The sequence below is a fragment of the Heloderma suspectum genome, chromosome 3 (genome assembly GCF_057233095.1).
Source record: "Heloderma suspectum isolate Gila_16-S chromosome 3, 16-S_ref, whole genome shotgun sequence".
Lineage (NCBI taxonomy): Eukaryota > Metazoa > Chordata > Lepidosauria > Squamata > Helodermatidae > Heloderma > Heloderma suspectum.
This window is the reverse complement of record NC_139460.1, coordinates 320,162,738-320,189,002: the sequence shown is the minus strand read 5'-3', so window position 1 is coordinate 320,189,002 and position 26,265 is coordinate 320,162,738. Positions and strand designations below refer to the sequence as shown.

The following is a 26,265-nucleotide window of genomic DNA, read 5'->3' as shown; positions in this document are numbered from 1 at the left end:
AACCCTACTATTCTATGATTCTACGACCCTCACATCAGTGGCCATCTCTGCATCATGTCATAGAAAATTCCATAGTTAACAATGCAGGATTGTGTCAAAGTAGTTGTACTCTGGCTGCAGTTCACTCATAAACAACATTGGAAAAATATGAGATCTGTACTGCAGCTCGCTTGGCTTCTCTCTCACAGATACCAACTTTGCACAACACAATAAGCCACACCTAATGGTTGAGTTTGGTTGTGATTGAGCCATGGGTTGTCGTTGAAACGTGGGTTATCATGCTGTCTGAACCCAGCGCATTTTCCATAGGGTGGCTTGTTAACCACGCAGGGTAGCTTATTTTTCATGGTTTGTTGTTGGGTTGTTCAAGTTGGTTGACAAACCACCCTGCTGAAAACGCACTGGGTTCAGATAACACGATAACCCATAGTCAACGACAACCCACGCCTCAACGACAACCCACACTTGACCATACTCAGTGACTTAGGGCACAATCCCATGGCCACTGGTCAGAGGCTAGATGGCCATAGGATAGATTGGTTTCTGCAGGAAGCTGCAGTTTGGCAGTGGTGCTGCTGCGCACGTCAAAACTGCAGCCTCAAATGCAGTGTACGGAAAAAAGATGGCTGGCATCATGCATTTGTGGCTCCAGTTTTGAAGTGCATTGCTTGTCCCGCCAACACATAAAATAAAGACGAAAGACCACCCATCCACCTTATCTAATAATAAGTCCCCTCACACACACAATATATATATATATATATATATATACACACACATACATACACACACACACATAAATAAGCAGAAGCTCTTGCCAATAGATTATGGATGGAACAGAGGAACCAATCCATATAAAATGTACTGGCCCCAGAAAACCCTGTTGGCAATGGCTAGTAGAGTATTGAGTCTCCATGTGGAAGTCTTGGGGGAAAATCCTTTCCCAAGGTGGCTTACAGGGTGACCTTCTCAGAGCAAGGCAATATTCCTTAGTCTAACCTACCTTGTGAGGTTGCTGTGAGGTTAAATGAAATAACTTCATGTACTGTATCCCTGGCTGGAATAGCAAGACACAAAGCTGGAAGGCCTTAGGGAGGGTGTAGGGATCTACATTGATTCTTTTGCTGAGGAGAGCCCCAGCAGTTGCTGGAAACTCCTGCAGGTATTAGCTACTTTCCCAAGAGCCAATGTATATCTTTAGTACAATCAAGTGGGAAACTTTTTTTTCCTGGGATGTATTTCAGGCATGGAGTGAGTGTGTCTCTCTGTGTGTGGATATTGCTGCATGTTTGAAAGCTCCCCCACCAAAAAACAAAACAAAACAAAAACCCAACAATCCCTGAACATAGAAAACTGACCAGAGAAGATTCAGCCTAGCCTTCTCCCTAAGATGCTGTTTTTCTAAAATTTAGAAAAGAACAAGCTAAACTTTATCCTTTTTAGCACTCTGTAATTGTTTGCAGCTGAATTTTGGCAGCAAAGAGCTCATGGGGGGTATTTTTTTGTGAAGACCCCACAGAGTGCAGCCTGTGTATGTGCGTGGGCGGGGGGAGTGTCTGCAGGGATGAAAATGGCCCTCAGACCCCCAAAGTTGCCTGCCTCTGTTCTAAATGCAGGACTTGCCAAAAAGTGTTACCACTTGCTGAAGATATCTACTGGCCTTGAGTCCAGGGGGAACCTGGGGCTGGTCAAGGCTTTTGCTTGCCTAGGAGAGGCGGATGGTCAGGAAAGCTTTTTCCTCTCCTTTATTGTGCTGCTCATCTCCCAAGCAGCTCCATTAACAGCCCCTGAAGTCTGGACGCCTTCCTGGAACAGAGCCCCTTGCAGCCAGCAACTGTAGGGCTCCTTTGGAAAGCCCCAGGGAAGAAATATGAGTAGGAACAGCAATGCAGCAGTATGATGGAAGAGAGATGAAGCCTAATTTCTCGTCCCCCGGGCAGGTGAAGGCAGCGGAGGGGGGGGGGAGGCAGGGAAGAGAAGTGTGGGGGCATACCCCCCCCCTCTGTTCCTAGAAGCAGCAGCTTTCAAGCAAGCTAATAATGGAGGAGAGGGGGAGAAAGAGGACCCCTGTGTGCATTTGTGTGCGCGCTTGTGTATAACATCACAGCTACTGTTGAGGGCGGAAACGGAAATGTTTAGCTATAAATATATTTTGAAATTTCTCTGTCGTTAGTCTATCTTATAAATAAATAAGTGTGTGTGTGTGTGTGTCTGCACATGCACATAGGGAGGGGGAGGCAGAATAAACTACACCACCATTTCTCAATCTTTGATAGGCATGCCTATACTCCCTGTGTGTGCACACGTGCGTATGGGGAGGGAGAGAGAAGAAAATAGACAATTTTTCCTTAATCTTTCATTGGCATATCTTTTTCTGTGTCTGTGTCTGTGTGCGCATGGCAAGGGGGAGGGAAAAAAATTCAACACTGCTCCTCAATCTTTGATTGGCATTTTCTCTTTCTCTCTGTGTGTGCATGCACATGGGGTAGGAGGAGAGAAGAAAATTCGTCACAGCTCCTCAGTCTTTGATAGGCATGGCTTTTCTCTCTGTGCATGCTTGCCCAGGCGCATGGGAAGTGGGAGAGAAGAACATTCATCCCTCAATCTTTGATCGGCATGCTTTCTGTCAGAACTGTAAGTGTGGTATAGCAGTTAGAGTGTTGGACTAAGACCATGGAGTTCTTCCCATCCTCCCCTCAGCCATGAAGCTCCCCAGGTATCCTGGGGCCAGTGACTTTCTTGCAGCCTAGCCTGCCTCATGGGCTTGTTGTGACAATAAAAAATTGGGGTGGGGAAAGGTACAGCAGAACCACGTGTGCTGCTCTGAACTCCTTGGAGGAAGGGATGGGATGAAAATGAGATGGATCATTGAAATCGAAGGCAACCAGATGCCTCTGGGAAAACCACAAGCAGGACACGAAAGCAATAGCCCTTTGGGGGCATTGCTCCCCAGCAGCTGGTATGCAGTGGCATATGGCCTCTGTACCTGGACAGTGCATACAGCCATCATGATGAATAGGCATGATCTTCCGCTAAGCGAGGGCAGAAGGGAGCCACCCAGCTTTGCTCGCTCCTTCTTGTTGCCCCCAGAGGTTGATCTCACTCTCTGCTCTCCCCTGCAGTGGCTGTGGACACTACTTTGCACGTGGAGTGGAACGAGGTGAAGTCCCTGCCTGCCCTCTCACCCCTGGGCCACACCCGGACCTCACTGGTGCGCAGGCTGGTTCGCCAAAGCTCTGTGGACAGCCAGGACTCTCTCGAGGTGCCCGTTTTAATCGTTCTGCTTCTAGGCTTGCAGGCCCTTGCAAAGAAAGTGTCAGTGCTGCACTCTATTGTGCGTGGAGCTAAGGGCAGGCTGGTGCATGATGGGATGTTTCTGTTCTCTTATGTGGCATGGGGGGGGAAGGAGGGACTCATAAACCCATGAGGCTGTCTTATACTGAGTCATACTGATGTTCCAACTAGTCTACTGTTGTCTTCTCCAGGAGTGGAGAACTTATGGTCCTCCATCTCCTATCAGCCCCAGCCAGCATGGCCAATGGAGAGGGATGATGGGAGTTGTAGGGCCATTGGTTCCCCACCCTGGTCTACTCTAACTGGCAATGGTTCTCCAAGGTCTCAGTCAGGGAGTCTTTTTACCTACCACTCCTTGAGATACTTTCAGGCAGAGAAGCAGGGAATTGAGCCTGAGGCCTTCACCAGGCAGGGCATTTTCTCTGCCACTGAGCTACAGGTAGGAATGGGGGAGAAATTTGTTCAGTTCGCATTTTCATGCGAACTTACCTAACTTTGCATGTTCGGACAAATATGCAAACTGAAACTCAGTTATCCTTTGAAATTTGCACTTCTTCAAATTTTGCAATGTTGCTCTCCAATCAAAAAATGCATACAAAAATGTGCATATTAGGGGAAAGTGTACACAAAAATGCATATATTAAGGGAAATTATGTATTAGGCAAAATTTTGTATAAAATGAATGCATTAGGAGAAATGCACATTAAAATGCATACACATTTAGGATTGGAAAAATGCTCAACTTCAGATGGGGAAAATTCTGAAAGATTGCGATGGACTGAATGTAAGATTGGAAAAATGAGAAAAAGAAAGGAAGAAAAATTGACAGTAGCTATAGATAAACCCTCCCCGAGGAAGATATCTGCCAAGGTTATGCTTTATTATTTTATTTATATAGCTCTGCCAATGTGCATGGCACTTTACAGAGTACAAGTTCCAGCCCCAAGGGGGTTACTGCCTAAAGTTTGACACGGTTCACGGGGAGGGCGGGAGGAGAGAAAGGGTAGGGGAAGAGAGCGGGAAGCAGGGGTAGTGTTTTTCCTTCCTTTCCTTTCCTTCCAACATTGAATATGAAGATCATCTGCAAGTGACTCTGATTTGGTCTGTGCTCAGGTCAAAACATCATTGGTTTGGGGTGGGTGGGATTCCCTTTGATGCAATGTGACCATTTTATTTGTTTTATTTTTTATTAAATTTATTAATCACTCATCTGGCTGGTCACCCAGCCATTTCAGCAAGTCAGTGTAGACCAGCCTTCTCTAACCTTGTGCCCTCTTGTTGGATGTGTTGGATTGCAACTCCCATCATTCCCAGTCAGCATGGCCAATAGTCTGACTGGCTCTGAGGCAGTGTCCGGGGTTCCTATTGAACAGTAATGACCCGGAGCACATGCAGAGTGCATGTTCGTTTATCTATACTAAACATCCACAACCCTGCCACATAAACCCAATCTGGGATTAAAGGCAAACCTTCCAGACAGATACTTCAGCTCCCAAACAATCCTGTCATCCTCGAGATGATGCCTTTGAGGAATTCTCCACTGGAAGCTTTCACTATTTCTGGGATACATAACTGGCCACCTGGCCTGCATCCCAATATCCAATGATCAGCTCCTGAGGTTGGAGTGAGCTGGAAGTGAGATGTGGTGCTTAGGGTAGAGATCTGCAGCAGATCACAAGAAACCCAGCCCATCTGGACTATAAATAATGCTGTCATTATTTAGCATTTCTATAGTGCCTACCCTCAATGTCCCAAGATGTTTTCTAGAGTAACACACACAACAGACTTGAGAAGGTACTACAACCTAAAGGTTGTCCCAGGTGTATCTCTTCTATTCTTTTTTTCCTTTTTTTCCTCCTAAAATATTATTTTATTTGAAACTGAGGGCTTTAGAGTATGTTATATTTTTATTTTTTTGGTTTTGTTATGTTTTTGTTTCTTTTGTTGAAACTCACTATAAAAATTGATTTGAAAAAAAGGTTGTCCCAGGGGAAGCAACCAAGTGAGTGGAGGAAGATGTGGGTGAGGGTAACAGGAGGAGAATATGTGTGTAGTTTTGCTCCATACTCAGCCAAATGCCCCGTGTGTGTGTGTGTGTGTGTGTGTGTGTGTGTGTGATTAATAAGGAGAGAAGGGAGCACTAGCCTTGGCTGTCATGGCAATCCCTTCCAAGATTCCTATTTGATGAGCCAATGGCATGAGGCTCCCACCTTTTTTCCTGGCATAGTATCTGCTCTTTTAAGAACGGGCATCTTAAGCTGACAGTTCAGCAGGTGCAGCATTACCCAGACTGGAGATGCAATGATGGGCAAAACTATACCTGTTGAATACCTTTTCCATTTTGTTTCTGCCCTTGTTATACAGCTGTCAAAGGTGCAGAGCATCTGTCAGGAAGAAAAGGCTGCCATTCTCCCCAGTGCAGCCAGCTGTTGAAGATCAGACTGTGAAAGAATCCCATCTCTCATCTTGTATTTCCTATTCCCTGTGAGCTGTCCCTGTCTGACATTGTTGTTCAGTCGTGTCCGACTCTTCATGACCCCATGGACCATAGCACGCCAGGCCTTCCTGTCCTGCGCTCTCTCCCGGAGTGTGCTCAAGTTCATATTCATTGCTTCGGTGATACTATCTAGCCATCTCATCCTCTGCCGTCCCCTTCTCCTTTTGCCTTCAGTCTTTCCCAGCATCAGGGTCTTTTCCAGAGAGTTTTCTCTTCGCATTAGGTGGCCAAAATATTTCAGCTTCAGCTTCAGTATCTGTCCTTCCAATGAGCACTCAGGGTTGATTTCCTTTAGGATTGACTGATTTGACCTCCTTGCAGTCCAGGGGACTTGTAAGAGTCTTCTCCAGCACCACAGTTCGAAAGCATCAATTCTTCGGCGCTCAGCCTTCCTTATAGTCCAGCTCACACAGCCGTACATTACTACTGGGAAAACCATGGTTTTTACCCACTCCGGGGGAGGCCTTCTTTCAAACACTGGGATTAAGTCAATTACCTAGCCCCAGGTGGTCACTGCTCCTAGCATTCTAACTAAATGGCTAATAAGTCGAACAGCGGGTTCTTGACTTGGCCTGGCCAGAATTATGATATTTCCAAAGCCTTGCTCAGAAGGGAGCCAGGAAGCATGAAGGATTGCCAGCTGACCAAAAGAAACTCCTGACTGGCCTACTGCTATGCCTTGAACGGCAGCTTTTGTTGTTGTTCAGTCGTTAAGTGGTGTCCGACTTTTCGTGACCCCATGGACCATAGCATGCCAGGCCTTCCTGTCCTCCGCTCTCTCCCGGAGCGTGCTCAAGTTCATATTCATTGCATCAGTGATGCTATCCAGCCAGTTTTTCATAGCACAGAGGCAGGTGTGATCACCTGTGATTGTCTGCAGATCACCAGGTCAGATGATTGGTTTGTCTAGTCCAGTACCTTCTACTTTCCCTTCTCTCTGTTACAACTCAAGGGAGCATATATTGGAGTTCTTTGGAGATCTCCCATCCAGTGACTGACCAAACCCAGACCATCTTAGCTTCAGCATAATCATTTGCCCTGAACCACAGATTATCACACCAAGTAGTAAGTGGGCAGAAGGTAGACTATGTTTAAAGTGGGAAGTGGGGGTGGGGAAAGGAATTTTTAAGCTGAGGAATATCGTTCTAATCAGGAATCCTGAAAGACTGAGCAGCAATGAGAAACAATGGCACAATTGACATCAAGTAAACGTAAAAACATAAGAGCCGTGCTAGATCAGATCGAAGGTCTGTCTAATCCAGCATCCTTGTTTCCCATAGTGACCAGCCAGATGCCTTCTGGGAAGCCTACAAGCAGGACATGAGTGCAATAACATTCATGTTCCCCAGTAACTGGTAATTCACATGCATACTACCTCTGCTCTTGGAGGGAGCATACAGCCATTATGACTAGTAGCCATTGATAGCCTTATCCTCCATGGATTTGAATAAAAAGGCAAAGGTGTCCCCAACTAGTCGTGTCCGACTCTAGGGTGCGGTGCTCATTCCCGTTTCTAAGCTGAAGAGCCAGCGCTGTCCGAAGACGCTTCCGTGGTCATGTGGCTGGCATGACTAAACACCAAGGTGCACGGAATGCTGTTACCTTTCCCGCCGAGGCGGTACCTATTTATCTACTTGCAATTTCTTGCTTTCGAACTGCTAGGTTGGCAGGAGCTAGGAGTGAAGACGGGAGCTCACTCCGTCACGCAGCACTCGGGTCTCGAACTGCTGTCCTGCCGACCTTCCGGTCTGCAGTTCAACATCTTATACTGCCCCCTTAAAGTCTTCAACACTGGCAACTATTGTCACATCTTTTAGAAGTGAATTCCAAAGTTTTAACAATGTGCTGTGTGAAGACATATTTCCTCTTATTTTTCCTGAATTTCTAACTGTTCAGGTCCAGGGACTTTTCTAACAGATGTACCCATAAACTGGCATGTTCTAGTGAACCTTAAACAGATTTTTCAGGACTACTGCAGCCACCATTAGCAATACAGAGAAAACAAATTAAAGGCAATGATACACGTTTTCCAAAAAGCAATTCAGCTTCATGGGATGACACTGGGTTCTAGTATTATGAAAAAAGGAGAAAACCTGCTCCCTAACCACTTTCTACACACCATGCATAATTTTATACACCCCTATCATGTCCTTGCCCCACCACTACTTTTACTCACCTTTTTTTCTAAGCTAAATAGTCCCAAAGGTTGTAACCTTTTCTCATAGGGGAATTGCTCCAGTCCCCTGATCATTTCGATTGCCTTTTTCTTCTCCTTTCCCAGCTCCACAATACCCTTTTTGAGATGCAGCAACTAAAAATTGTATACGGTATTCTGAGTGTGGTTGTGCCATAGATTTGCATTTTGCATTATGGTGTGCAAATACTGGGAAGTAGTTTGATAAATTTGCAGATAGCAGTTGCAATAAACCATCTGTTAAGACTTATAGCCAAGGTGAAAAAGATGGATAAAAAACTTTATTCAAGGTAAAAAAGAAACATACGCGGTCTTCTCAGCTGCTGGAAAATAAAAACACCTCATTGCAGACGGAAGAGAAAAAAGGGAGGAAGTGAGATAAAGAAAGTGGTCAAGATATAGGAGCAGAAAAGGGGCAATTAAAGACAGGTTAAGCAAGTTAACCCCGTTATTTACCAGAGAGAGGGTTAGTCAGCAGGGACAGAAAGATGATCACAACTATCACCTCCTAGGGGCCCAAACAATTAACAAGCGTTGTTGCCCATTTCTAACAATTGGCAGTTTTATTTTCTAGCGATCCCTAGCATGGAATTTGACCTGCTCCCCCTCCATGTACTTCTTTTTAAAATCTGGAATGTGTCACTTCTCTGTGGCACAGAAAATGGAAGAGGGCCAGTTATTTAAAATGAAGGTGCCTCCTAGTCAAGAGGTAAATGGTTTAAGTGTCACTTGATGTCCTAGGGCTGGTGGGCTGTGCTGATAAATCTCTGCAGAGGACTGGGCAGGTGTTTCAACTTGTCTGGAAGGAAAGCGGGACGGCTCACACAGCAGGGCAGGGATTATATCACTACACGGTACCACCTGTGGCTCTTTTCGCAGTACTGTGTACCTGCTGTCTATGCTGTAATGTCTTTCTCTTTCATCTTTCTTCCTGTTGTCCCCAATGCTTCCTCCACCTTCTCCATTAGGCTTTCTGCTGTGTGGGGTCTTTTGCAGTCATCTTCGGGTTTCTAGCCCAAGCGTTGCTGTTTTTTGCTGACCCAGGCAAAGTGATTTTTTGCCACCCTCTGTTGTGTCATCCCGTATGCCAAGCAGCATCACAGCAGCACCCTAAATGAACCAGGGTTTGACTGGGGGACTGCTTTCTCATTTTTATTGTTAATGTCTGCCGTGGCTTTAATCCAACACCCCCAGCCCCTTCACAGCTGTCTCTATGCTCCAGGTGGCCGGTGAGGATCATTCAGCTCTCTATGGTGTGCCCTGGAATGCAAGCGAGGTCATAAGAGCTGTTTGCAGCTGTGCTGCCTCTCGGTGCCTCTTCCAAAACCTCAAGCTGTGCCTCTCTTTGCTCCAAGTCAGTTGCACAGCTGAAGCAGGTGTCCCTGGAATTTTGCTACCCTGGCCGGTTGCTTGCTTTGGCCCTATGGATTGGGCCGGTTCTGCTTCTTAGATGGGCCCAGCCAGCATCCTAGGGGAGCTGTCGGTGGCAAAGAGCTGCTTGTGTATTTGAAGGCCCAGAACAAGCAAGCCCGGATCTTTCATCAACTGCTCTTGGTGCCATGGCAACACAAACAAACAGCTACACAGGTGCTGCGTGCCAGAAAATGGCAGATACAGCCCTTCTTTTTTGTTATTGTTTTCCCGGTGATGATGGCTTTGAGCACAGGCGGGTGGGTGATTTTCCAGAAGGCACCAGAATAAAATGCAAAGGTTGCATTCCCAGGCACGCACTGACCTGGGAATATGTTCCACCAAATGCCATGGATTAGGCTCTAAAGCTGTAATCCTGTTCAGTTGGGCTGCCTGCATCTCCTTGACTCCAGTGGTATTTAAGCAGTCTGTTTGGAAGATGGCAGTGTTTTGCCCAGGGTTGGGCTTGAGACATTTTTCTCTTTGGCCAGCAAATGTTGCCTGATCTGCAGAGTAGCCTAAAAGGATGTGGCAAAATGCTGAATTAGGAAGCAAAGGCCTTGCATTCTTTCAGCTGTCGGTTTACCTCCCCTCAACCCCTAACCCCTCCAGGCCAGTTGCCCTAGTGTTTTGTGTTAAAACCAGAATGTTGTGCTGGTTGTCAGAATGTTGTAAATAATGCTGGGCATTTTTAAGTGAAAATCAGCAATAAAATCAGTGGATCTCCCTGCCCCGAGAAGTTTGGTAGTTTTCCCCTCCCTACCAGTGTTTTGCCGCCTGGTGTTTGGGTCTATCTGTTCCTTGAATTTAGGATGAGGGAAGTTTGGTTCTCTATTGTTTTAATGTTTTCTCTACTGCTGCATTAATATTCTATTTTAATAGTTCTATGGTTATTGTTTGGATTGTTTTTACTGTTCATTGTGATGTGAGTCACCGTGAGTGTTCCCTTAGGACTTAAACAGGCACAATAGAAATATTTTTTTTGTTTCTTTGCAAATGTATATCCTGCCCTTCAGTGCAAGTATTGTGTATGCAGAGAGGGGGCGGCTAGCAATGCTAAAAGAATAAAATAATTAAAATGTAAACAACAAGTGAAATACGACAACGAAAATAGCAAGTGGTGATTCCAGCATACAATGACTGTAATTATTTTTAAAGTAATAAATATATAAAAATAATAAGCAATGTCGCCCACACACGTGCACGGAGAAGGGTGGTTGAGCTGATCCCTTAGCGCAGCATTTCACGCACTGCTGAAAGCGAGTCTGTGGGGTTCATGTGCTCACTTTCTCCATACATGTTCTTCGGAGTAGTTTAGGGCACAATCCTATGCATGTTTAGACAGAAAAGAGGCCTACAACTCCCAGCATGCCCCAGCCAGCCTTGTCTAAACATGCATAGGATTGTGCTCTTAGTGGTTGTATACATGCTTTGCACGCAGAAGATCTCTGGTTCAGTTCCAGCCATTGCCAGTTAAATGGATCAGGCAGTCCAGGGGTTGGCAACCTGCAGCCCTGGAGCTGCATCAGACTCTTGTCCTAATTGTATTTAGCCCCCAATCTAATTTCAAAAGCCTTCTGCATATGATCAATTCAGACCTCCGGCATGAGCCATCTGTCCCTTCCCTGACAGTAGGGATGTTACAGTTCACCAAAATTTTCTGAACTTCGCTCGATTCGGCTTGTTTCCATTTTTATTCATGACCTGTTCTTCGGTTTGCCCGAATGGGAAAAGTGTACCTGTCTATGCACATTTTTCAGAAGTGTGCACTTTTCCCGCCATTAACTAAAGCATGTAAATGAATTTTTTAAATGTGCATTTCAAAATGTGCATTTTTAAAGTGCTTTTCGAATGCAATTGCAAGTTCAGGAATGTGCAAACACTTTTTTAAAAAAATGCGCTCCCGTTCCACTTCCTATGTTCCAGCTTCCTATGTTCCAGGAATACCCACAGGAAGATGTCATGATGTGATGTCTTCCCATGGGCACTCCAGGAAGCCAGCATGCTAGCTGGGGAGGCCGTTTGTGGAACATCTGAGAGCTGGCAGTTTCACCCCCTAAGATGAAGATGTCCAGCTCTTAGGTACTCTATCGGCAGCTTCTCCTGGCCAGTGTGCTTCCTGGAATAGCCATGGGAGAATGCATTCTAGGAAGTCTGAGAAGCTGGGGGAGGGGGGAGCAGTGGAAAGCCATGTGAAGATATTTCTTTTTTATAGTTCCAAGCAAGAATCCCTCAGCCCCCTCATAACGTTTTAAAGTATGACACAGATGCACTAGCCGGTTGAACTATGGAATCTGCTACCACAAGATGCCACTACCGCAGATGTGCACTTTTGAATGCAAACGCAAGTTTGGGAAACGCAAACTTTACCCAAGAATGGCGCTCTTGCTCAAGTTCATGTTTGGTATTGCAAACGGAGCAAGTTCGGACAATTTGCCAACTGAAATGAAATTCTCGTCCACCCCTGCTTGGCAGCCCACGGGTCGGAAGGAAAAGGGACAGAGAGAAAAGGGGGGTGGCGGAAAGGGAGAGAAAAGAGAGGGATAGAAAGAGGGCTGAGTCCCGCTCACTGCCATGCGGCTTTCAACAGAAAGAAGGTTGCCCACCTCTGAGGTAGTAGCTGAAACGAAGGGACCGCCTGTCTGAGACCCTGCTGCAATTTGAAACTTTTTTCCCCAGGATGGAGGGGCCCTCAACCATGTGAGCAGTCTGAAGTGGTAGAGCCCAGACACAGATATATCACCTCACGGGGAGTCAGGTCTTGGCCCCTTGGCACTCTTCCTCCGCAGCCCAGCTCCTGCCACGGCCTGCAGGGTTCCCTACTTTGTAGTACCTCCCATGCTGCTGCACTGACGTCAGTACAAAGCCGGGCCTGTATCCTGGGAGAAATCAGACCATGGTGACTCGTTGCCATGGAAATACACCTTGTTGCAAGCTACAAGTCCAGAAACCGCTTCCAAAGAAGCCCCTGGCTGCCGGCCGCTGGGGCTGCTTCCGGCAGGGAGGGAGGAAGCCAGAAAGGGCTAGGTAAGAATCGTGGGGGGGGGGGGGTCACTTCTGCCTTTTAGCCGTGGCTTGGGGCTTGTCTCTTAAAGGCTTTCTGTGGCACGAAGAGAGAGAGGACTCGGAAATTAAATTGACATGCAATGTGTCTGCAGCTGTGGAAATAGGCACCCAGTGCTGCTATTTCACATCCCCCCCCCCGCAAAACTGTTATGTATATGTGTGTCTGAGGGAGGGGTATCCAGGTAGCATGCTTATAGTAACTCCTGCATGCTTTCCCTGCAACATCCCACCTCCAGGCAGAGAACCTGTTGCCTGAGCCTTTGCAGGCCCACCTGCTCTCCAGAGTTGCCTGTTGTGCTGCAGCCTGCGGGCAGTGGTGCACGTGCAGCAAAGCCTGGACCTTGGGCCGAAGCCCCGCTCCCCCTGGCTCCCCCGGCCATATGACCATCCAGAGAGCAGCTGGCGATGGAGACATTGGGAAACCAGGGCCTGATGCTGCTCCCCTCAGCATCCTTCCTTCTTAGCTTTAAACATTTTAGAGTTAGAGGGCAGGTGGCTGGGCATGTACATCATTACAGATGTTCATTTCTATTATTTATTCCTTTTAAAATGTATTAACCTTTTCTGCAACAAAACAATGCTTATTGCCGAGAAAATGTGTTTAGCAGCAGGGCAGCGGAAGCAAACCCCATGTTATTCCAATACTCATCATGATAGTGCTGTGATTTAAATGAGTTTAAAATGCAAAACTGCACGTGCTCAGAGTATTTTTCTTTCTTTCTTTCTTTCTTTTAATCAGGGTTGACAAATAGGTTTTTGTTTTGTTTCGTGTTTTTTGCTCCAACATATTAGGAATGTAGTACCAGTTGTGATGCATGGACTGGCAGGGAGGGGAGGGGAGAAATGTTCCTTGTGTGCTTCACAACTAAAGTAATACACATGGCTGTCTAAACGCCCCCCCCCCTCCCACCATCATTCTGTCACAGGCCTAAAATCCTAAATCTTGCATGCGTGAGATGGCCTCTGGGTGCAAACAGTAGCCTTTGCAAACAGTAGCCTTTGTTGTGGATTAGAAGAAGTGTTGAGTGTGTGTATATATGTGTTAGAGCTCCAGCTTGAAGGCCCAGGTTCAAATCTCCATAAAATCATTAACCATTAAACTGGACATGATGGTGGAGACGCATGAATAGCTCTCCGGTCTCTTAAATTTTTTGCAAATAAACAACAGTGGGAAGGATATTTGAATCAGGACTGTGACACATAGAGTAGTGGGTTTTAAGCCATTTCCCCCTGCACCATTTTTTCATTGAAAAACTCCCCAACCTCAACAAGTTACTGTTGTGTGCATATGTTTTTTTCTAACTGGGGCAAATAGAAACTTGAAGAAAAGTCCCCCCTCCTTCAAGTTGCCATTTGCCCTGGTTAGAAGAAACATGCATGTTTTTTCAAATGGCATGGGGTGAAAGGGTTAAATCCCTCTCCCCAGCACTCCTGCTCCGATTTGACCTCCCTGCATCTGCTTTTTGCAAAAGCTGTGCTGGTTGTGGGGTTATGGGAGCTGTAGTCCCAACACATCTGGAGGGCACCAGGTAGGGCAAGGCTGGTCTCGTCTGTCCCTTAGTGGAATTCAGTAGCTGTTGTCAGAGGGATTTAATGGGATGAGAACCGTAAACTATGTTGTATATTGAAAAGTGGTATGGCAACATGCCATCAAAATAACAGATGGTGTGGGGAGAGGGGGTGACTCCATGTATTGCAGAGCCCCCTGACATCACTGTTTAGATCAGGGAGCAAGTTTTGTTACCTCTGCCCATCAACAATGTCCCCAGAATGCAGCCCATTTGCTTTGTTCCATAAAACTAAGCAGGAGCCATTGAACACAAAGCACATCACTATCAGCAAGGACTGTCCTGTTGAGTACAAAGCACATCTCTATCTGCACAGACTGTCCTGGGTGGGGTCTGTGTCTTGGTTACCTTATAGAGTGGCAAAGGAACTCAAAGACATATTTTAATATGATAACGGCTCCAATGTTTTCAGGCCTCTGTATCTGCTCTGATTGAGATGTTGGGAGTGTGTGTGTGTCCATCTTTGTCTCCTTGCAGTACAGTTGCCCCCATTTTTTGCATCTCATTCTGGTCTGTCACTGTGGCTCATGAAGACGTTCCTCTCTTATGGGTTTGCAGCTGGCCCATCCCCTGGCTCCACAAGATTTAAGCCTTCAGCCGTTCTTCCCAGCTGGGGGTGGTTTCCATCATGTTCAGCGAGAGCTGAACCTTCATTCTTGCTGTTTCCTCTGCACCATTGTAGGCAAATGTGAGAGTTGGTGCCACGCCATGTGGGGAGATTGCCAGGGTAGTTGTACCTGTGTGTTAAGTTGCTTTAATGGCTAAAGCATTATCCATTATCACACTTCCTATTTTCCCTCCCATTGTTACTGATCGGTCTGCCACACACTGCAAACTTGCTTCCTTCTTTTGCGGGCTCCAATAAAATCATGGCAGCGATTTGTGCATTCTATCCAGCTGCCTGTCTTTCCCAGGGACCAGCAGCTTGTCTGGTAGAGACACCATGTGTCTCATCTCTTTCCTGCTACCCACACATCAGGTCTAACAACCCTTTGTAGTGGCAGGGTGCTGGACTGTTTTCAGGCCTCTGTATCTGCTCTGATTGAGATGTTGGGAGTGTGTGTGTGTCCATCTTTGTCTCCTTGCAGTACAGTTGCCCCCATTTTTTGCATCTCATTCTGGTCAGTGTGGTGTAGTGGCTAGAGTGCTGGACTGGGAGTCGGGAGATCCGGGTTCTAGTCCCCACTCGGCCATGGAAGCTCACTGGGTGACTTTGGGCCAGTCACAGACTCTCAGCCCAACCCACCTCACAGGGTTGTTGTTGTGAGGATAAAATGGAGAGGAGGAGGAGTATGTACACCGCCTTGAGTTCCTTGGAGGAAAAAAGGCGGGATATAAATGTAATAAATAAATAAATAAATAAATAAATAAGGGTGCTGCTTATATGGCGAGAGGAAAACACCTCCAGTTCAGAGCTTACTATTCAAACTTGTTCAGCAGCCCATGAACATTTTATGGAATCCCTCGCAATCCCTGCTGCTTTTTCTGTTGTCTTCTCTTTTGTCAAAGTTTTACACTGTAATCTCCTTGGGGCCAGAGAGCTGTCATTTTTGCTTAAGGCGCCATATGCACTGATGTTATTAAACAAAAGTGGGACCTGGAACAAAACATTGAAGCATGGGGCGCTCATGTTTGGGGGCGCTCATGTTTGGGGGCGCTCATGTTTGGGGGCGCTCATGTTCGGTGTGCCAGCCAGCTGTAGCCTTTTCCGTGGCATTCCACTTCCCACTCCCACCTGGTTTTCAATTTTCCCCCAGTCAATCAGTAAGCATTAGGGGACCCCTGAGTACATTCAGTCGTCACTAGGGTGTTTGGGGGTTTTCACCGCTTTGGGGTTTTCTGCTAAAGATTTTTTTGTACTTCTGTGAATCTTTGGGTTTCCCTGAGCCTACTTGTGCATGGGGGGTGTCGTTTTGACTACGTAAGCAATGGCACTTAGCTATGAAAATTGGAAGTAGAAGGAATGATAATAATAAACTTGTGTATGCGTCACATGAGATGCCATTGCACCTGGAACCCACTGAAATCTTATGCATGTACAGTCTCTCTCTCTCTCTTTCACTGTGTGTGTGTGTGTGTGTGTGTGTGTGAGACACACACGGGCATCTAATCTGTTTTTGGTGCTGCAGGAAAAGATTGATTGACACACACAATTTAACTGAGCACAGCCAGTCGGCACTGTAATTCCATGCCATCTCTGTTTTATTCCAGCAACTCTTTTTTTCCCTATGAATTGTCTGCCAGCTCTGTCATCTTCTCTGAAATCCATATAACTGTGAGAAGGGGGCAGACTGCTTTTGCTGCTGTGGATAGCCTTGTTGAGCCAGATAAGTGCTGCTGGAGAGGGCAACACCAGAGCCTATGAGCAAAACAAACAAACCAAACAAAAGAGGGAAAATAGTGAAAATTTAAGCACATTTGCAAGTAATTCATAACGCGTGGAAGGATAGAATGGAGTGATGTCCTGCACCTGGTAGTGATGTCATGCACCTGTCACTACCACAGTTGCGTAACTAGGAAGGGGCAATAGAGGCCCTTGCCTAAGGTACAAGATAGTTGTTGTTGTTGTTCAGTCGTGTCCGACTCTTCGTGACCCCATGGACCATAGCACACCAGGCCTTCCTGTCCTCCGCTCTCTCCCGGAGTGTGCTCAAGTTCATATTCATTGCATCGCTGATGCTATCTAGCCATCTCATCCTCTGCCGTCCCCTTCTCCTTTTGCCTTCAGTCTTTCCCAGCATCAGGGTCTTTTCCAGAGAGTTTTCTCTTTTCATTAGGTGGCCAAAATATTTGAGCTTCAGTTTCAGTATCTGTCCTTCCAATGAGCACTCAGGGTTGATTTCCTTTAGGATGGACTGATTTGACCTCCTTGCAGTCCAGGGGACTCGTAAGAGTCTTCTCCAGCACCACAGTTCGAAAGCATCAATTCTTCGGCGCTCAGCCTTCCTTATAGTCCAGCTCTCACAGCCATACATTACTACTGGGAAAACCATAGCTTTGATTAGATGGACCTTTGTCGGCAAGGTGATGTCTCTGCTTCTTACTATGCTGTCTAGGTTTCCATAGCTTTCCTCCCAAGGAGCAAGCGTCCTTTAATTTCATGGCTACATTCACCGTCTGCGGTGATCTTGGAGCCCAAGAAAGTAAAATCTGTCACTGCTTCCATTTCTTCCCCTTCTATATGCCAGGAAGTGATGGGGCTGGATGCCATGATCTTCGTTTTTTTAATGTTGAGTTTCAAACCAGCTTTTGCACTCTCCTCTTTCACCCTCAACAAGAGGCTCTTTAGATCCTCTTCGCTTTCTGCCATTAGGGTGGTATCATCTGCATATCGGAGGTTGTTGATAATTCTCCCGGCAATCTTAATTCCGACCTGTGATTCATCCAACCTGGCATTTCTCATGATGTACTCTGCATATAAGTTAAATAAGCAGGGTGACAATATGCAGCCTTGTCGTACTCCTTTCCCAATTTTGAACCACTCAGTTGTTCCATGTCTGGTTCTTACTGTTGCTTCTTGACCCTCGTACAGGTTTCTCAGAAGACAGGTAAGGTGGTCTGGTACTCCCATCACTTTAAGAATTTGCCACAGTTTGTTGTGATCCACACAATCAAAGGCTTTAGCGTAGTCAATGAAGCAGAAATAGACCTTTTTCTGGAATTCTCTTGCTTTCTCCATGATGCAGCGAATGTTGGCGATTTGATCTCTAGTTCCTCTGCCTCTTCGAAACCCAGCTTGTACTTCCGGTAGTTCTCGGTTTGCATACTGCTGAAGCCTAGCTTGTAGGATTTTGAGCATCACCTCGCTGGCATGTGAAATGAGTGCAATTGTGCGGTAGTTTGAACACTCTTTAGCATTGCCCTTCTTTGGAATTGGAATGTAAACTGACCTTTTTCAGTCTTGCGGCCATTGTTGAGTGTTCCAAATTTGTTGGCATACTGAATGCAGCACTTTAACAGCATCATCTTTTAGGATTTTAAATAGCTCAGCTGGAATACTGTCATCTCCGCTAGCTTTGTTGTTAATAATGCTTCCTAAGGCCCACTTGACTTCACTCTCTAGGATGTCCGGCTCAAGTTCAGTGACCGCACTATCATGGCTATCAGGGACATTCAGATCTTTCCTGTATAGTTCTTCTGTGTATTCTTTCCACCTCTTCTTAATCTCATCTGCTTCTGTTAGGTCCCTGCCTTCTTTGTCCTTTATCATGCCCATCTTTGCACAAAACGTTCTCTTGAGATCTCCGATTTTCTTGAAGAGATCTCTAGTCTTTCCCATTCTGTTGTTTTCCTCGATTTCTTTGCATTGTTCATTTAAGAAGGCCTTCTTGTCTCTCCTTGCTATTGTCTGGAACTCTGCATTCAGTTGGGTATATCTTCCCCTTTCTCCCTTGCTTTTTGCTTCCCTTCTTTCCTCAGCTACTTGTAAAGCCTCATCAGACAGCCACTTGGCTTTCTTGCATTTCTTTTTCTTTGGGATGGATTTCGTTGCTGCCTCCTGAACAATGTTACAGACCTCCGTCCATAGTTCCTCAGGCATTCTGTCTATCAGGTCTAATTCCTGAAATCTATTCCTCACCTCCACTGTATATTCATAAGGGATATGATTGAGGTCATACCTGAATGGTTTCGTGGTTTTCCCTACGTTCTTCAATTTAAGCCGAAATTTTGCAAGAAGCAGCTCATGATCTGAGCCACAGTCAGCTCCAGGTCTTGTTTTGACTGACTGTATAGAGCTTCTCCATCTTTGGCTGCAAAGGACATAATCAATCTGATTTCGATATTGACCATCTGGTGATGTCCATGTGTAGAGTCGTCTCTTGTGCTGTTGGAAAAGAGTGTTTGCTAAGATCAGTGTGTTCTCTTGGCAAAACTCTATTAGCCTTTGTCCTGCTTCATTTTGTACACCAAGGCCATGTCTGCCTGTTATCCCAGTGATTTCTTGACTTCCTACTTTAGCATTCCAATCCCCTATGATGAAGAGGACATCTTTTTTTGGTGTTAGTTCTAGAAGGTGTTGTAGGTCTTCATAGAACCGATCAACCTCAGCTTCTTCAGTCTCAGTGGTTGGGGCATTGACCTGAATTACTGTGATGTTGAATGGTTTGCCTTGGATTCGTACTGAGATCATTCTATCATGTTTAAGATTGTACCCCAGTACTGCTTTTCCCACCCTTTTGTTGACTATGAGTGCTACTCCATTTCTTCTAAGGGATTCTTGCCCATAATAGTAGATTTGATGGTCACCTGAATTAAATTCGCCCATTCCTGTCCATTTTAGTTCACTGATTCCCAAGATGTCGATGTTCAATCTTGCCATCTCATGTTTGACCACCTCCAGCTTACCCTGATTCATTGATCTGACATTCCAGGTTCCTAAACAATATTGTTCTTTACAGCATCAGATTTTATTTTCACCACCAGACACATCCACAGCTGAGTGCCCTTTCAGCTTTGGCCCAGCCGCTTCACTCTTTCTGGCGCTACTTGGAAATACCCTCTGCTCTTCCCCAGTAGTATATTGGACACCTTCCGACCTGAGGGGCTCATTTATTTATTTATTTATTGCATTTATACCCCGCCTTTCTCCCTCTCGCAAGGAACTCAAGGCGGCTTACATTATCCTCCTCCTCACCGTTGTATCCTCACAACAACAACCCTGTGAGGTAGGTTGGGCTGAGAGTCTGTGACTCTCATCTTCCGGCGTCATCTCTTTTAGCCTTGTGATATGTTCCATGGGGTTTTCTTGGCAAGAATACTGGAGTGGGTTGCCATTTCCTTCTCCAGTGGACCACATTTTGTCAGAACTCTCTGCCATGACCGGTCCGTCTTGGGTGGCCCTGCACGGCATAGCTTATGGCTTCACTGAGTTACTCAAGCCCCTTCGCCACAACAAGGCAGTGATCCATGAAGGGGTACAAGATAGACAGGGGTGCAAAACTGGTTGTAAAGTTCATATGAGAATTGTTACATTTTGTCATGTTTTCTTCTCAGTTTGGGATAATAAGTCATGTTTGCAAGCTGATAAATAAAACAGATAAAGAACAGGTATGAACCAGCATGGAGGCTTAGCCGGGGCAGCAGGCTAGATGGTGTAGGATTATGGGAGTTTCATATTGGGTTGTGCTTGCCTAACATCCTTGTGCGTAAGGATGCGGCACCCTCAGGCAACTGCTCAGGACACAGGGCCCATCACCTCTGTCTGTCCTGTGCCCCGCTCAGTAGAATGAAGCAACCTGCTGCAGCAGCATCAGGAGGGGTCGGGATAGATGCGAGGAGGCAGTCGGCAGGAAATAGAGTCTGAATGGTGCAACAACATGATTTTTTAAAGTCCTGGCTGTAGCAGGACGATGGAGGTGGGGTACCATTTGGGATTTGCTTCAGGAAGCAAAATGTTTTGGGCCAGCATTTGCCATCCCCAGCACCCCCACTCATCATCATCATCTTTATCTATCTATCTATCTATCTATCTATCTATCTATCTATCTATCTATCTACCTACCTACCTACCTACCTACCTACCTTTCTGGCACTCCAATAGGTGCTAGGCACTAGGCAGATGAGTCTCGGAACCACCATTTTAATTTTCCCACAATGCCCCCAATGTTATATCACTCTGGGGCATGGTGGGAAATCAAAATGGCAGCTGCCAGACCCACCAGCCTGGCCCTGATCAGAGCACTGCTGCTACCACCAGCCAAGCCCACCAGAGGCCAAAGGGGACTCACCAGAGGGCGTTTTGCCCCTCAAACTTGGTTGTAGGGATGTACGAAACACCTACCTGGCCCCGTGCCGGGCAATCCACAGTGGGGGGGAGTCCCTCCCCCCAGAATCCTGCCTGGCCGGCTCTGCTCCGCAGCCAAGCCACGGAGCCGCCAGCCGGCTCCAGCTGCCCGCAGCCGGACATCCGGCCGCTGGGCAGCCCTGCAGGGACACAAATGGTGGCTGTCGTAGCCGCCGCCATTTGCGTCCCTGTATTGAGCCGTGATAGGCTACGTAAATATTTATGTAGCCTATCACGGCAGGGGGGAAAACCCCAGCGTACGCAAATGGCGGTAGCCGCTGCCATTTGCGTACGCTGGGTTTTTCCCCCCGCTGCCGTGATAGGCTATGTAAGTATTTAAGTAGCCTATCACGGCTATGAAGAGGAGGAAGCGAATGGCGGCCGCAGGACAGCTGCCATTCGCAAAGCAGCGCGGACGGGAGCAGGTAAATGCTCCGTTTCGCACGCCTTTCATGGGGTGGGGGCGGCGGGGACTTTGTCCCGCACGCCTTTTGTGGGTTGGGGGGGCGGGGGCTTCGTTCCGCGATGGATTTTGGGGGGCCGAATACACTGGCATTCGGCCTCACCGAGATCCGTCACGGAATTCTCTGACATCCTTACTTGATTGCCCCCTCTTGCTGCAGTTCAGGCAACTCAGAATTGTCTTCCAGCTCGGGCTGCTGACCTTGGGGGCATGGAGCTAGAGAGCATGCCCTCCCCAGCCCCAAGACAGTGGGTGTCCGATGTCAGTGTGATCCACCCCAAAGAAAGAAGGCAAGTGTATAGAATTTTTGCAGGAAGCCATTTTTCAAAAGGAAGGTCCTGGCAACCTCTCAGGTGATACTACAATGCATAAACAAGTTATGGAGTTCCCTTCCACACCACAAGGTGCGGTGTTGCTCACCAGCTTAGATGACTTGTGGGGGAAGGGGGAGGAAGCAACAAACTTATGGAGGATAAGTCCATCAAGAGTGCTGTTGGCCATGATACCTAAATGGAATCTTCATGTACAGAGGTACAGTATACCCCGGAGTTTCTGAGGCAAACAAGAGCAAGAAGGGCTGTTGCCTTCATGTTCTGCTTTTAAGCTTCCCCATGGAATCTGGCTGAGCACTGTCAGAAACAAGATGCTAGGCTAAATGGCCCTTTGGTCTGATCCAACAGGTGCTTCCCCAGCCCTTATGTTCCTAAGGGGACTCTGAAGCTGACTTACTTTTCCTGCCCTCCACACCTTCCCCTGCCATAGGTTACTTCTCAGCCATTTGGCTTTTGCAACACTTCCCATGCGAGTGTCATTTACAGCCTGCTGCAACTGGTGTGTTGCTGATCCAGGCTTGCAAATAATTTATGAAAAAAAGAACCGTATGTAAGCCTCTTAGAAACCAGCCATGGAGGCCGAAAGGACTTGAGTCATTATGGAGTCCAGCCCTTAGTACAGCCTTCCGGGACATAGCGCCCTCTAGATGTGCTTGGCTACAGCTCCCATCAGCCCCAGTCAGCACATGTGTCCATGGGGGGGATTTTGCACAGGTTGTCATTATCAAAATATATGGATCATCACCAATGGTAACTTGGAGTGAGCGAGCTGGTCAGAAGTTTTGCACATTGCCCTCAAACAGGGAATGTGTACATGGACTCCTCGGTCTGTGCGCTACCTGATTGAGATTGCACATTGTTCTCCAACATTGCTTGGGGATGGTGTGCGCAGAACGAGCAATGTATGAAATCCCCTGTGATGGTGGAGCAATATATGAAATCCCCTGTGATGTTGCTGTCAGCATGTGCTCATTCTCCACTCCTGCATAGCAATTATTTATCTTCTCCAATTGACACACAGTAGCCACACCAAATATATTGCTGGCTGACTCCCTTTTGTTAAGCTGATTACTGATCTGTCCTCAAGGGGTAGTCCAGGAGTTAACAAAATATCCTTAATGGCTCTCAAGCACTGGGGGATCTTTTTCCTGACAGATGACACCCTTCAGAGCCAGTGGGAGCAGCCAGAATTAGGTAGCGGCAGAGAGAGGGGGCTGAGTCTCTGCTTGCTTCCAGCAAGCTGTGCTTGTACGTCTGTACATAAAATACCCTGCACCTTACATCTCTGATGCTGTCTGATCTAAATCAAATTAAACCCTGTTTGCACTGCCCCAGGAGCATCTCACTCTCAGGGAAGTGGAGAGGGCACATAACTATAGTATATCTTCAGGGTTGTGCTGGGTCATTGTTTTTTAATTGCATTAAAACTAGAATGGGCTCATCCCATCAAGCTGAATGGCAGGAGATTCAGGACAAAGAAGTACCGCACATGAAGCATGGAGTTCACTGGCACAAGATGTGGTGATGGCCACCAACATTGTTGTTGTTGTTGTTGTTCAGTCGTTCAGTTGTGTCCGACTCTTCGTGACCCCATGGACCATAGCACGCCAGGCCTTCCTGTCCTCCGCTCTCTCCCGGAGTGTGCTCAAGTCCATACTCATTGCATCAGTGATGCTATCTAGCCACCTCATCCTCTGCTGTCCCCTTCTCCTTTTGCCTTCAGTCTTTCCCAGCATCAGGGTCTTTTCCAGAGAGTTTTCTCTTCGCATTAGGTGGCCAAAATATTGGGGCTTCAGCTTCAGTATCTGTCCTTCCAATGAGCACTCAGGGTTGATTTCCTTTAGGATGGACTGATTTGACTTCCTTGCAGTCCAGGGGACTCGTAACAGTCTTCTCCAGCACCACAGTTCAAAAGCATCAATTCTTCGGCGCTCAGCCTTCCTTATAGTCCAGCTCTCACAGCCATACATTACTACTGGGAAAACCATAGCTTTGATTAGACGGACCTTTGTCGGCAAGGTGATGTCTCTGCTTCTTACTATGCTGTCTAGGTTTGCCATAGCTTTCCTCCCAAGGAGCAAGCGTCTTTTAATTTCATGGCTACAGTCACCGTCTGCGGTGATCTTGGAGCCCAAGAAAATAAAATTTGTCACTGCTTCCATTTCTTCCCCTTCTATATGCCAGGAAGTGATGGGGCCAGATGCCATGATCTTAGTTTTTTTAATGTTGAGTTTCAAACCAGCTTTTGCACTCTCCTCTTTCACCCTCAACAAGAGGCTCTTTAGATCCTCTTCACTTTCTGCCATTAGGGTGGTATCATCTGCATATCGGAGGTTGTTGATAATTCTCCCGGCAATCTTAATTCCGACCTGTGATTCATCCAACCCGGCGTTTCTCATGATGTACTCTGCATATAAGTTAAATAAGCAGGGTGACAATATGCAGCCTTGTCATACTCCTTTCCCAATTTTGAACCACTCAGTTGTTCCATGTCTGGTTCTTACTGTTGCTTCTTGACCCTCGTACAGGTTTCTCAGGAGACAGGTAAGGTGGTCTGGTACTCCCATCACTTTAAGAATTTGCCACAGTTTGTTGTGATCCACACAATCAAAGGCTTTAGCGTAGTCAATGAAGCAGAAATAGACCTTTTTCTGGAATTCTCTTGCTTTCTCCATGATCCAGTGAATGTTGGCGATTTGATCTCTAGTTCCTCTGCCTCTTCGAAACCCCACTTGTACTTCCAGTAGTTCTCGGTTTGCATACCGCTGAAGCCTAGCTTGTAGGATTTTGAGCATCACCTTGCTGGCATGTGAAATGAGTGCAATTGTGCGGTAGTTTGAACACTCTTTGGCGTTGCCCTTCTTTGGAATTGGAATGTAAACTGACCTTTTCCAGTCCTGTGGACACTGTTGAGTGTTCCAAATTTGTTGGCATATTGTGTGCAGCACTTTAACAGCATCATCTTTTAGGATTTTAAATAGCTCAGCTGGAATACTGTCATCTCCGCTAGCTTTGGTGTTAGTAATGCTTCCTAAGGCCCACTTGACTTCACTCTCGAGGATGTCCGGCTCAAGTTCAGTGACCGCACTATCATGGCTATCAGGGACATTCAGATCTTTCCTGTATAGTTCTTCTGTGTATTCTTTCCACCTCTTCTTAATCTCATCTGCTTCTGTAGGTCCCTGCCTTCTTTATCCTTTATCATGCCCATCTTTGCACAAAACGTTCCCTTGAGATCTCCGATTTTCTTGAAGAGATCTCTAGTCTTTCCCATTCTGTTGTTTTCCTCGATTTCTTTGCATTGTTCATTTAAGAAGGCCTTCTTGTCTCTCCTTGCTATTGTCTGGAACTCTGCATTCAGTTGGATATAGCTTCCCCTTTCTCCCTTGCTTTTCGCTTCCCTTCTTTCGTCAAATAGAAGGCTTTAAAAAGGGATTAGACACATGCTAGATAGCATCCCTGATGCAATGAATATGGACTTGAGCACACTCTGGGAGAGAGCGCAGGACAGGAAGGCCTGGCGTTCTATGGTCCATGGGGTCACGAAGAGTTGGACACAACTGAACGACTGAACACAATGGAGGGATGATGATGATGACGATGGCCATCAATAGCTCTTAGTCATTACTACCTCCAGGATCAGAGAGGGTGTGCCTTTGAATACCAGTCACTGGGGAACATGGGTGGGAGGGTGCTGTTGCCCTCATGCACTGGTTATGGGCTTCCCACTGGGGCATCTGGTTGGCCACTCTGGGAAACAGGATCCTGGACTTGATAGGCTTTTGGTCTGATCCTGCAGGGCTGCTCTTAGCTTTTATTCAGTTTGATTGGTAGATTAATCAGTATGACAGCTTCAGTTGACAAATCAATTGAAGGTCAATTTTGCTTGGCCAAGGCAAATTTAAATCAATGGGCTTAGATTTCATGACAAATTTGTTTGTTGCTCCTTGTGCTTTTTGGGGAAACCTGTACATTCCTTGTAGGCAGGGAATGAAAAAGAAGGCTTAAAGATGACCTTTCCTTTGATGAGCGGGAGTGTTCCGTTATGAACTTTGCCTTTAGTTCTTTCAAAACAGCACCTGGACTGAAGTTTTGGTCATATGAAAATGTGTTTAAATTTAACCTGTTGATTAATCAACTTGAATGCGGGTGTTTAATCAATTGATTTTTAGTTGGTTGATCAGCCTAGTGGTAGTGAACCGGGCTTCCAAGTACCGTTGCCAGCTGACTAGGACAAAACTGGCCAGGCCAGGGCCAGCTTTCGGGCTGTTATTAGAAAGGCAAGTGGCTGAAACTGTTTCATTTTGCCCTCTGCCATTTTGTTTCCCACTGGGCTCCATCCCAAGACCCTCCCAAACCCACTGAGCTCTACTCTTGGACCATTTTGGCCTCTACCCACAAGCTCCATCCAGCAAGGTTTGATTTCAGGAGTTGGTAACCTTACATGGCATCTCTGCCCTGATTGCCCAGTTGAAATTCCAAGTTTCTTCCCACAACCAAATCCTGGTGTCAGAGGCTATTGTTAAGGTAGACTAGTAATAGTTCCGTGGAAGAGCTTGACAATAACTATTATTAATGTGAAGCAGTGTTTTATGTTTGAATTCCACCTTCTACTTACACATACACACACATGCACACTTCCCTACAGGATAGGGGC

General features: G+C 46.5%; 1 protein-coding gene across 1 annotated transcript in view; it reads left to right on the top strand.

Moving 5' to 3' along the window:
- Window positions 1-26,265, top strand: part of FAM131A (family with sequence similarity 131 member A) — a 79,300-nt gene that overhangs the window by 31,333 nt on the left and 21,702 nt on the right. Inside the window, exon 2 of the mRNA XM_084842086.1 lies at window positions 3,123-3,262. Within this exon, the coding sequence (XP_084698212.1) occupies window positions 3,123-3,262 (140 nt within the window). The remainder of the gene's footprint in view (window positions 1-3,122; window positions 3,263-26,265) is intronic.